Source organism: Ictalurus furcatus, chromosome 2 (assembly GCF_023375685.1).
Source record: "Ictalurus furcatus strain D&B chromosome 2, Billie_1.0, whole genome shotgun sequence".
Taxonomy (NCBI): Eukaryota; Metazoa; Chordata; class Actinopteri; order Siluriformes; family Ictaluridae; genus Ictalurus; species Ictalurus furcatus.
Window position 1 is genome coordinate 34277309 of NC_071256.1, and position 12457 is coordinate 34289765.

Consider the following 12457-nt stretch of genomic DNA (forward strand, 5'->3'; position numbering starts at 1 on the left):
ACCACAAGATATTTTTATATTAATGCGCTCATTTTAATAATGACAGCTCAAACACAGGGATTTGTACAGCGGACACTCCACGTAATCGAAGATAAATAATAAGCCGAAAAAAAAGAAGAAGAAAAATATAGAATCGTTGATGTGGTGGAGATTTTTCTTCGGGGACAGTTCATTAACGTTTAGTGAGAATCCTTGAGTGTTAGTGGCGATTTGTAAAGTTTCCCACCACAGAAAAGTCTTCAGGGTTGAGGGGCTCGTGCTTTCCAGTTTCTTAATAAAAGTACACACTGCGTATTTTTTATTTTTTTTTTTAATAAGAGAGAGGAAAGAAGGTGTGGGGTTTATTGTCGCTATAACATAAGTGCTAACATGAACGAACTTGTCTCAGAGATGTTTCGCGATATTAAAAATACCTATGAACCGTTAAGAAACATGGTGTCATTCTGTAATAAATTAAACATTATTAAATATTGTTTCATTATAATTAAACAAGCAAATCGCTGTGGTATAAGTGGAATAACACATCATATTGTTTATGCAGAAAATAATAGGGGTTTCACACCACCCTGGCATGTACTATGACTTACTTATGTTTATTTTCTTATTGAAGAACCCCAAATCACAAACTAGAAACTCCTCTTTCCATAAGGCGTGTAGGATTGTTAACAATGCATTGTGTATGGCTGTATTGTAAGCGAACTTTTGGTTTTCTATGATCCGCCACACCTACTTAGATCAAAAGGTGCAGGGTATTTGCCGGTAGCTCGAATAGTAAAGGCTACAGCAGGGGGAAGAGATTTCTCTTACAAAGCCCCACAGTTATGGAACAGTCTTCCAATTAGTGTTCGGGACTCAGACACAGTCTCAGTGTTTAAATCTAGGCTTAATACGTATTTGTTTACTCAAGCCTACCCTGAGAAGACTTTCTGTTACCCTAAGCACAGTCTTACTTAACAATCCCTCCTCTCTTTACCTCCCTCTGACTCTCTCCTTCTGTCGAGCCACACATGATTTTATGGCGATGTCAGTGATCCTGATCCTTTCTGCACTCCGGACCTGCCTGATCCGTTTCGGATGCCCTACCTCTGCATGGAGCTCTCATCGACTCCAATTCCAGATGGACGTTCTCACTGTGGTTGCTAGGACTACGGTTGCTTCTAAGGCCCCGGGATTGCAATTACAACATGCAGTTTTGCACTCGGGTCTCCTTTAGTGAACAGTGGACTAGTTCAACAAATAGGCTTCATATTAAACCATAATGAACTTTCCTTTACTATCACACTATCCGTTGTTACCCAGATGAGGACGGGTTCCCTTCTGAGTTTTAGGGAGTTCCCCTAACATCTTAGGGAGTTTTCCTCGCCACCATCGCCACCAGCTCGCTCAACTGGGATTAATCCACACACTTAAAATCTCTATCCTGTGTTTATATGTCTCCGTAAAGCTGCTTTGAGGCAATCTCCGTTGTAAAAAAAATGCTATACAAATAAAATTGAATTGAATTTTGCTCCTTGATAGTGTACAGAGATTGACAGTGTATTGTATTGTTTAGTTTTTATCACTGTAGTCCATAATAAGTCAATTTGTTCCAAAATTTCACTAATTTCTTAAAGAAAACAAGGCTGAAAGGTTCAGAACAAAATGCTTCACTTTATTCATTTATGAAGTCGTATTCAGGTTTTCTCAAAATGTGTTGTACATGATTGTCTTGCTCTTCTGTAGGAGGTGAGCTTCATTCTTTGTCTTAACACTTAGCTCGACCTTTTTTTTTCTAGTTGCTATGGGAATTTTTAGGCCAGGAACAGTAGGATCAAAGTGCCCAAGTAGAGTATTGAGTGAATAAATCAACCACAGAGAATATATGTTATATAAAGTGAGCATTGATTTCTGCGCACTAATCGAATGCTTGTTTTTAGCTCCCTCGCTACTTACATATGCATTTCTGCCGAGGCAGCTTTCAGTGTAATTTTTTATTTTTATTTTTGGAGTGATATAACAAAGACTAAATGAAAAAATGACCTTTATTTATGAAGAAGTAAAAAAAAAAATAATAATAAAAATAGCAATCATCTTCTCTGATTTGTGCATAACTTGTTTTAAACATATTTATTTTAAATAATATTACATTTTTATTTATTATTTTTTATTTTATTTATTATTTTTATTTTATATACAAGAGGAGAATTTAAGGTGTATGATATGTACGAAATTAAATACAACACACTGTGCTGTTATTGGACAATACTTCACACTAGAGATTATCTTCCTATAACAGCATGTCCGAAGTGGTTTGTTTATCTCAGACGACAGTGGCTTGCCAATGATTGCGATTTTTAATTCATTAAAGCAATGACGATTCACACCTTTTAACCTTTTGATTTTTACAATTCATATTTACGAGACTAAGTTGGTTGTTATCATCGCTTACGTCATAGCAGCTGTAAACAGCTGTTCCCTTAAGAGCTTCTCTTTTTCTCTCGCCTGATGTATATTAAGTATGTGAACTACATGCATGAAGTTTATTATTACACTTAGCGTATGTGGCGCGTCTTCCATACGAGCCCCTGTGAATGAGTTGTTACTATAGAAACGCTAAACAAAACATGCCAATGCTTTGAAGGATGTGAACTGGAACGGAGTAATGTTAGTCAATCGTGAATCTGTTTTTAGAGGATTTAAACCTAACATGGTGAACAAATTATATTATAGAATTCAGGTAATTTTACTGGGGTTATCTTATACAGTGTGGCAAGTAATAAAATGGAAAGACTTTTGTAAATCACAGTTTAAAACTGGATTTAAAGAGAAGCAAATCAGTAAATGAATCACATGAAAATGAATCACATGTAAATGAATCACATGTAAATGAATCACATGTAAATGAATCACATGTAAATGTATCATATGAAAATGAATAAATACATCAAAATGAGGGAAAAAAACAAAAACAACAACAACAACAAAAAAAGATATATATATATATAATTAAATATATAATTAAATGAATCAATGTTCTGACCAACTTTGGATTCCTCCCCCATTCCAAAGATATAAACTGTAGGTTGATTGGCATTTCCAAATTGTCTGTAGTGTGTGAATGGTTGTGTGCATGCACCCCGTCCAGGGTGTCCCCTGAATGGTTCCCCGAGTCCCCTGTGATAGGCTTCAGGCTCCTCATGAACCTGTGTAGGCTAAGCGGTACAGAAAATCAATGGATGGTTGGATGTTCTGACCAATCAGGTTTAAGAGATTTCAAGCTTTCTACCATTTCAGTGGAGCTGCAGTATTTCAAACTGACTCATTCACAAGCTGGGCTTACTAACTAACTACTGACGATTGTTCTTATTGGAATAGTGTCTATCTCTCAACATGATGCACACTTTTATGCGCAGAAGCTTCAAAAGACAAGGTCGTGTACACAGAGGATGCTGTTGCCACTGTTCAGTGTTTACTGCTTACATGACCTACCTGTTTTTTTTTTTCTTTTTCTTTTCTTTCTTTCTCTCAGTAACAGCGTAGTTTGCAATGGATTCAAACTTGTGAAACAAGCTGGTCACTCACTGTGTGCAGCCTACAGCATGTGAATGTGGTTACCGAGCAACCACACTACGCTGATGATAGCAAAGACAACTGCTGTACAGTAGTTCCAAAGGGTAAAAAAAGCTAAATTTGACCATCATCCCGAATTCTTCCACGTGTTCTGAATGAAAAAAAAAAAAAAAAACGCTGACCATGCTAACTAGACATCACGTAAATTTGTCATGACCTCTAACAGCTCGTTGGCGCACATTTATCAGATGTAGTTTAACCTCTCACCCTGTGTAACTCACATGCGATTCAGCCATGCCACAAATAATTATCAGTGACAGAAAAATGGTGTCAAAAATCATAACGAGTACAGCTTTAAGCTGCCGGATTGAACATTTCTGCAAAACTGTGCACAGGACTTCTTAATAATTATGCAGTCCCTCTGGAATATTATGATCACATAGATTAAAATCAAGGAAACTCCGAAATATTCAGCAAAATTACCGCCGATTTGGGCCGAGACAAGTCATGTGATGTCATCACAACACGCCGTGTGACATCATTACAAAGCCCTCTTTGATTCCCGTGTGTTGAACATGAGTACAGCTCTCATAAAAAGGTCTCATTTACCAACAAACATCACTGTGAAACACCATGCAAAACATCCCCGTGCAATTTACAATACATCACGCCAATTGAAGTAGTTTTCGGCAAAATAGAACGCAAGCAAATTTTTAAAAAAGTAGCAGCTAAACCAAATATTATTGGCTGCAACAATCACAAAAAAAAAAAAAAAACCCTCTTCGAAATCGTGTCTAGACTAATTATATAAAAAGTACCCTGAATGGAGGAAACGGTTATTTGTATCTACACTGTAAAACCAGATAAGTTCTTTTAACTCCAAAAATTTGAGGAAACGAATTACCTTGTCATTAGTTTGATGACCATTTACACCAACTGCACTCAACTGATATTTCTTGTTGGTACTGGTTACACTTAATGCGGTAAAAATAATCCACCTTAAGACACTAGTTGATGTCTGAATAATTTGGAAAATAGACTGGTTTAGCCTTGCTTGCTCATTTATACCAGCTTTTCCTGTTTCCCACTATGTAAAACAGATGCACTCACTGAAGAGTGCTGTCCTACAGTCTGATGCAACTTCTGCACTGATAAATCAATCCTAGCTCCATTATACCCTTCTGATCTGATAGTATGGAAAGAGCTGCACTTTGGATTTATGGCTTGCACTCCCCAGGTGTCGGGAAAAGATCTCCCATTTCTCAAAGGCTCAGATGGTTCAGCCTGCCTCTTCACACCAATTTGTCTAAATGTATATTCCTGCCCACTGTTGATGACTTTTTTTTTTTATTTTTTTTTTTACACACTTCGGAGACTTTACTTCGAATAGACACCAGATGCGCGTAACTGCTTTGCTGCACTCGCTAAAAGCTGCTTTGGCTAACACTTCACAGCTGAAGGGATGACACAGAATTAGAGAGGTGGGACACACAGACGTCCTGACGGAGAACTCCAGGCTCTGGGATTATCACTAATCCAATACCACCTTAAAGCAAATTCAACCTGTCTATTCTTAGATGCTGATGGACATGGAAGGCAATCACCATACAGTATAGATACAAATACAACACGTATAGATTAATAATTGAGTTACCTTAAAGTTTCACTGAAGGCCAGTCTAACATTACAAAGTTCTCTTAAAAGACCCGGAACAAGGAGCTGGAGGAGCATCACCGTCTTATGTTTTCTATTAAAGTTCTCATATACGGTTTCATCGTGAGGTTTTGTTGAATAAAAGGGGTAAGGAAGAAGAAAGGATAAGCACATAGAGAACCCATACTAATGGAATCATTATCAGGTGTTATTAAGAGATGGCAGCACTGTGTTAGAAGAATAAATGTGTGACCATTTAAATAGAATATGTGGAAGCCATTCAGTCTGGGGAAAAGCAAATGTGTGTGCGAATAGGATACTGAGATATATTTCAATTATCAAGATTCGCTTTTATATAAAATTATATATACACACACGCACATATATGTGTATATTATATATTATATTAGATATATATATTGTAAATATTTGATTATATCTTTTCATGTGACAACACTGAAGAAATGACACGTTGCTACAGTGTAAAGTAGTGAGTGTACAGCTTGTGTAACAGTGTAAATTTGCCGTCCCCTCAAAATAACTCAATACACAGCCATTAATGTCTAAACCGCTGGCAACAAAAGTGAGTACACCCCTAAGTGAAAATGTCCAAATTGGGCCCGATTAGCCATTTTCCCTCCCTGGTGTCATGTGGAGGACATGGGGTGACGTTTCCCATGAACAGAGGCGTGTCTCAGTGACATGCGATCCTGACCACGGACTTGAGCACATGTTTCTGGTTTGATTCGGCTTGGGCGAGGAGCAGTCACTGCCTGACAGTTTGATGTAACCGCAATATGTGACAGTAATAAAAAATAGGCTGTAAGCGTAGTAGATTTACCTTCAAACCATGGTCACTTAACTAACAAACACCAACATTATCTTATTAATTCAGCGATTTATATTAGTGAATTAAAAGCATGATTAAACAGCCGACATCCCACACATTATAATTTCAAGACCATGATTCAGGGCATGATATATATATTTTTTAAAAAAAATTAACGCTAGACTACAGGAGGTGCTGGATCAGGTGCTATTTTATAAACTGACAACTTACCATGGTTTAAGCCGTACTGGTAAATTCAAGCCAATTTGCAGTGATTCATGTGATTTATTCAAGCAGCAACATATGAGCAAAATACAAGAGCCCTATTTAATGTTTGACATCTTATTTATATATCATATTAATGTGATTTATTTATTCATCTATAAATTAACGGGCTGGGGGTGGGATGAGGTGGGGTTTCCTCTCCTTTACTTCAGCTCTCTAAAATTTTCTCAACATTTAAATGCAAGTGTTTGTGTATAATAATGGTGGTCTTGACAATTATAGCAATTGACAAGAAGTGTCTTGGATGCTTCTCCTCAAGAATCTGGCGATCTTGGAGGTTACTTACTGCAGGTCTGGTGCAACTTTAAATGATAGGACGGGTGTGTGTGTGTGTTTGTGTGTGAAGCGTGTTCACAGATTAGAATTGGTTGAATGCCAACAATTAGGACAGGAGTACTAAGGATGAGGAGACACACCAACACAATGGTTGCATGACGAGTGGCCTTTGGTTATCACAACGCTCAGCTCAGGGAGTGTTTAACAGGTCATGCGGGGAGCCTGAACTAAGCTTAGATAGATTTTCTTTAATAAATAAAGCGAAAAAGATGAGCTGATGCACCACACCCTAAGCAACCGACACACACCTGCCCATACACACACACTCTCACACACACACTTACAGAATAGCTTCACAGTTGTACAGAGAAAACATCTGTCTCTGTATCTCAGGTGGTGAGAAACAGAAAGGAAAAGCCAAAACACAAGCAGGACCACATACAAGTCACAGTTACATTTATATCTTACATTTCACAGATGCTTTTACCTCTAGCGGATTACAAGTGAGGCGAAATCCAATATTATAGTTCACTAATTCAGTAGATCATCACAGGATTAAAAGTCCCGCTCCTACAGGGGTGCACTACCAAGTGAGCTAGCACATTAGCGAGCTAACTGTACAATCATGAGAGGCACCAACAATCTCTGCTACTTCAGTCTGAGCGTTGTTATTTTTTTCATAATGTAACGAAATCATGGCGGCATGTCACACATGTACATAGAAAATGAATGATCACTACTGTAAAGGAAGAGTCACAAAGTACTGGATGAAAGTTACAGCTTGTCTAGAAGCGCTGGAGTGAGGCATATTAGGCATTTCCCAATAAACTTTACTATGCATTGTAAAGAAAAGAACTGAATAGCACAGCAGAAGCAAGAAGAAGCTGCCTTTGCAATATGAGGAATATGAGGGCAGAGGAACAAACATAGAAGAAAAAGAAAAACTCACAGTGGAGAAGTTGTGAGCACCGCATGGTTCTCCTCGATACTTGCAGGCGAGCAGCATGTCGTCCAGCTGGTGCCCGAGGCGGTCGAGGAACTCGAGGCTCGTCCCTGGGAAGCGGCGCGGCGGGAGAAAGAGTCGAAAGTCAGAGAGCTTGCGAAACCAAGCAAGACGCTCACCAAGCAGCAGCTCAAGCACTAGAGAGCGCGCAGTCCCATTAGCGTGCAGCAGGCCCAACCAGTGCCCGGCAAAGTACAGGTCGCTTTTGGTAAGCTGCGGGAGTCGCACTGGGTTGTTGTTGCAGATAGTGATGGTGGGAAAGTCAAGCTGGCGTGCCCATTGCGTGTGCACTCTGGTAGCCGTGGGCAAAGCCAACCAGTGCAGCACGCGGTTTGAGGACCATGATAGCAGCAGGCCCAGCGCAGTGCAAAGTGCCAGTGTCCACAGTGCCCTACGAACTGGTGAAGAGGCTGGGGAGCAGGCATGGCGCAGGCCATGCAGGCGGGTACGAAGTGCCAGGGGCAAGCGGCGCCGATTGGGCACTTGACTGGGCACCGAGGATGAGGACCGGCGAGGGCGCGGGAATTCCCGAGCCATGAATGTCCACAGTGTTGCTAGAGCAGCACACGGCACGGCTTCATTTCCTAGCCAGGGTGCCGTGCCAGGAGCAATCATGGGGCAGCAGGCAGCAAAAGAATGCCCAAAAGGATAATGAACCAACACAACTAATGCCCAAAAAACCTACCCTGCTCTAAAATTCGCTGATGCTTCAATTTGACATTATGTGTGAAGGTTTGATTCACAGCAGCTTTTTCTGAAGCCTGATACTATATCAACTAACAGTTAAAACACAACGAGAGGAGTTAGCTCACTTAGACAGCTGGTTCCAGCATGACCTCTAAGCTACCCCTGTCTCTTTCTTTCAGGAGAACATCAAGAAAAAGCAGACCACTAAACTCCAGCTGCCCTGTTCTGATCCAGGAGCCGTGCAGAACCTTCCAGTGATTAAACCATTGTTAACCTCTTCACGTTTATTGTAAATCTCTATCACTAGGCTGTTTAATGTTTATTACTACAGTTAATAACATTACTCGATCACTGACGTGACAAAGTGCATTCATGGCAGCTCATCTGGTGCTCAAAAGCACACACGATCTAGTGTTCTTACTTAAAACACAGAAGATTCAGAAGCTTCAACTCCCTGGCAACACCTCTATCCTATCCCTCTCTCTTTCCCTCTTTCTGCCCTGGTATCTTTCATTCAGTCCATCTATTTAGCACGTCCTGAGGAACTGTGTCTCTTTTTAACTCTGGTGAAGGACAGCCTGCAGCCTCTGACCAAGCGCTGATGCTAACACGCGAACGTGGACATACACACATGGACGCAAAGATGGAAAGTTTGAAGGGTGAAAAAAGAGACAGAGATGAATAGAAAACAAGTGCAGGGTAGCTTAGTACCAGCTCACTGAGCAGAGGAAGAGTGAGATGCTGAGTTATTAGTCCAGACTGTTTTGTCCATCCGTCTTGTCTGTGATTGTGATCGCTCTGTCCAGCCGTTTCCTCGGTCAGGATTCTGCGCCTACGTGTCCCCCACAGATTGACCCACGGTGCCACTTCTGTCAGTCGCTGATCCTCATTAAGAGTCCCTTTGTCCGGCTTCCCCCTGCTGCTTGTGTGTTTGTTTTCTCACTTCCATCTGTTCCATTGGTCTCTCGCTTTCCCTCTCTCCTTCAGCACTCTTTCGCTCCTCGGCTGCTCTCTCCAGTGAGCGAGTGAGGACAGCTGCCTGGTGTGAGAGGGGAGGCTGCACTTCACGCTAGCTCACACATACACACACACACACATACCGCCTGCAGAGAGCTGACCGCTGCTGATGTGAAATCTGTTCTGACACGCTCTCTCTTCTTCCTTTGCTCTCTTTTTTTTTTTTTGTCACTTACTTCCTTACCATCAGCAGCAATCTTCAGTCATGATCATGTTCCTCTGGATGATCATGCTCCCATACTTCATTACCTCACACTGCAAAACAAATATTCATCAACTTGCCTTTAAGCCCCACCTCCTTGTCATGTCAATCAAAATGGAGTCCTCTGTTTGCTTTCAAGCTTGCTCCGTTCTTTGCTGTTTCAAAGCGATGCAAGTGGGTGTTCGTAGCTTTTTTGTCCTGGCGTGTGTGTTCACATCTTCGCTCTGGTGCTTCACTGAGCCACTACTGCTGCTGCACTGTGTTGCTCGCTCGCTCTCTGTCAGTATGTTTCCACCGTTCTTCTCCTCCTCCTGCTCTTGTCCGTGTTCACACAGCAAGAGCGTCTGTCCGTGCCAACTCTCTCTCTTTCTCTCATCCAGTCACTCCATCGCTCAATCATTCACATGGTCTGTCGCTCTCTCTCTCTCTCTCTCCCTCCAACACTCAATTCCTTTCCACGGTGTCTATTTAGTCCTCTGTCCTGTTTTTACCTCTATTTTGTATTAGTTTATATATATATATATATATATATATAGATTTTCTTATGTATTTTTTCTCTGTCACCAATTTCATTTCCTCCAAAAACTAAATCACAGAAGCACAAATGACTTTCACACACATTCATGTTATACAGACTATCTTAGTGGAGATGAAGAGAAGACATCAACACCATAGATAAGCAGCCTTTAAGTATTTAGACACCTGAGGGAGAATGGAAGAGAATACCATAGCACTTAGTGTGATCTCTTGTAATGTGTCGTCACAATACATTTTTCGGGTGTATAATTAAAAAAAAAAAACAAAAAAACAAAAAAAAACAATAGATGCTCCTCCCAGTGCGTGCCATGCCAATGCTCTGTAGCACACACACACACTATATATATTATATATATATATATATTCATTTATTGATGCGGCAGACACTTTTATCTAAACCAATCTCAGCCTAGAGCTGTTAAGGCTATTACAGTGATACAAAAAAAATAAGCCTGTTTTTCTAACACTCAACCAGAAACAAATGAAAAATGGCAAAAACCGAGTCATTAAACATGGTGGAGTTAGTAAATGTTGTGACTAAGGAGAGCTATAAACCTGACAGAACTATGAATGTTAGAATCTAAGAAGTCTAACAAAGCTAAAATACAATAATAATAATAATAATAATAATAATAATATGAAGACTAATAATAACACTGATAATAATAACAACAATAATGATAATAATAATAATAATAGCAACAACATTAATAATAATAATCCTAATAATAGTAGTAGTGATAACAATACAACTACTACTACTACTACTACTACTACTACTACTACTACTAATAATAATAATAATAATAATAATAATAATAATAATCTCACAGTGTCACGTGAGGGAACGGGCAGACAGATGCAACTGAGGTAAATATGTTTATTAAGATCCGAGCAGACCAATCCAAAATGTGGACAAAAATCTGAATCAAGAAACAGACAAAAGGTCTGGCGATGAGAAAATAGTATATCAAAAACAAGACACTCTCAAAAAACACTGGGCAAAAGAAGGGTCAATAACAAACACAAGCAGAGCGATAAACAGACTTGGTATAGTCACAAACACTGTGGAGGAATGGAGCGTATACTTCGCAATGTGTGAGTGAATTGAAAGTCCTTTTAAATTGTGGCTGTGATTGTGCTGTGAAGTGGACGCAGGGATGCATGATTAGAATGAAGTTCAGACCGAACGTGTCAATGTGTGCATGTTCTGGGAATTGCAGTCCATGGTGGTCATGTTTGTAGGCCGTAGTGCAGGATGGGAAATGGAGTTCGTGGCACGAGTAGACCTAGGGTTACACACAGTTTATCCCTTTGTCTCCACTCCTGCCCTGTCATTGGTTTGTTGCCTGACTGTGTTCACCTGTACTATTTTTTTAACTTCAAATTAGTTTGTCTATTTCTGTGTGGTTGTGTCAATGTCTTTCCTACTTCCGCCTTATCCAGGTTTAGACCCTTGCCTTTTCCCTCATTTTGGATCATGATTCATCAGTAACACTGCCTACTCGCTATGGAGTTAGACCAATATAGTATAGAATATAAAATAGACAATACATAATAAGGAAGACCATGACCTGAAAATTAGCATACCTAATTATCTCTCTCTCTCTCTCTCTCTCTCTCTCTGTGTCTGTCGAGCTACACATGCTATTCCTGAGATACCAGTGATCCTGACACCTTATGCTCTCCGGACCTGCCCGTCCCATCCTGATGCCCAACTTCTGGTTGAGTTTTCATCATATGGAAATCACTCACTGCTGCTGAGGATGGTCCCACATGGACAGCCTAAAGATCAGTAAGATTACTGTGTATGGTCCAAATGAAAAACCATGAAGATAGCTTTGGTCTGCAACTGATACGAACAGTTTTGATATGAAGAGTTAGGCTACAATTGCCATGAACAGTTCTGTACTCATGTTTCCTGGTTACACAGTTGCACTGTTTGACCATGTAGTGCACAGTTACAGTATAGGTAGGGAATTATTTATAATTGCACAGATGTGGACGGGTTCCCTTTGAGTCTGGTTCCTCTCAAGGTTTCTTCCTCATATCGTCTCAGGGAGTCTTTCCTTGCCACCATAGTCTCTGGTTATAAATGTAAAATTTATATCCTGAATTTATATATTTCTGTAAAGCTCCTTTGTGACAATGCCCATTGCCTATACAAAAGCGCTATACAAATAATCTGAATTGAATTGAATTGAATTAAATTGAACTAAATTGAAGACAGGCAGTTACACTCCTGAGCATGGAACACAACATGAGAACACTTTCAGAGACATTTCCACACTCATAGTGTACATTCACTCTGTTTTGTCAGAGCACATAGATTGAGGTTGCTGCCATTTTTAACCTCCGTATGACATTCTGTATTTAAATCATCCACAGAGAAATTATCTCGATGAGTCACAGTCATAGA

At 40.0% G+C, this 12457-nt stretch overlaps 1 protein-coding gene across 1 annotated transcript in view; it reads right to left on the reverse strand.

Moving 5' to 3' along the window:
- The window catches only part of LOC128617685 (acid-sensing ion channel 2-like), a 162106-nt gene extending 153896 nt beyond the window's left edge, over window positions 1–8210 (reverse strand). The window contains exon 1 of the mRNA XM_053640829.1: window positions 7542–8210. Within this exon, the coding sequence (XP_053496804.1) occupies window positions 7542–8210 (669 nt within the window). The remainder of the gene's footprint in view (window positions 1–7541) is intronic.
- Between the last annotated feature and the right edge of the window lie 4247 nt (window positions 8211–12457).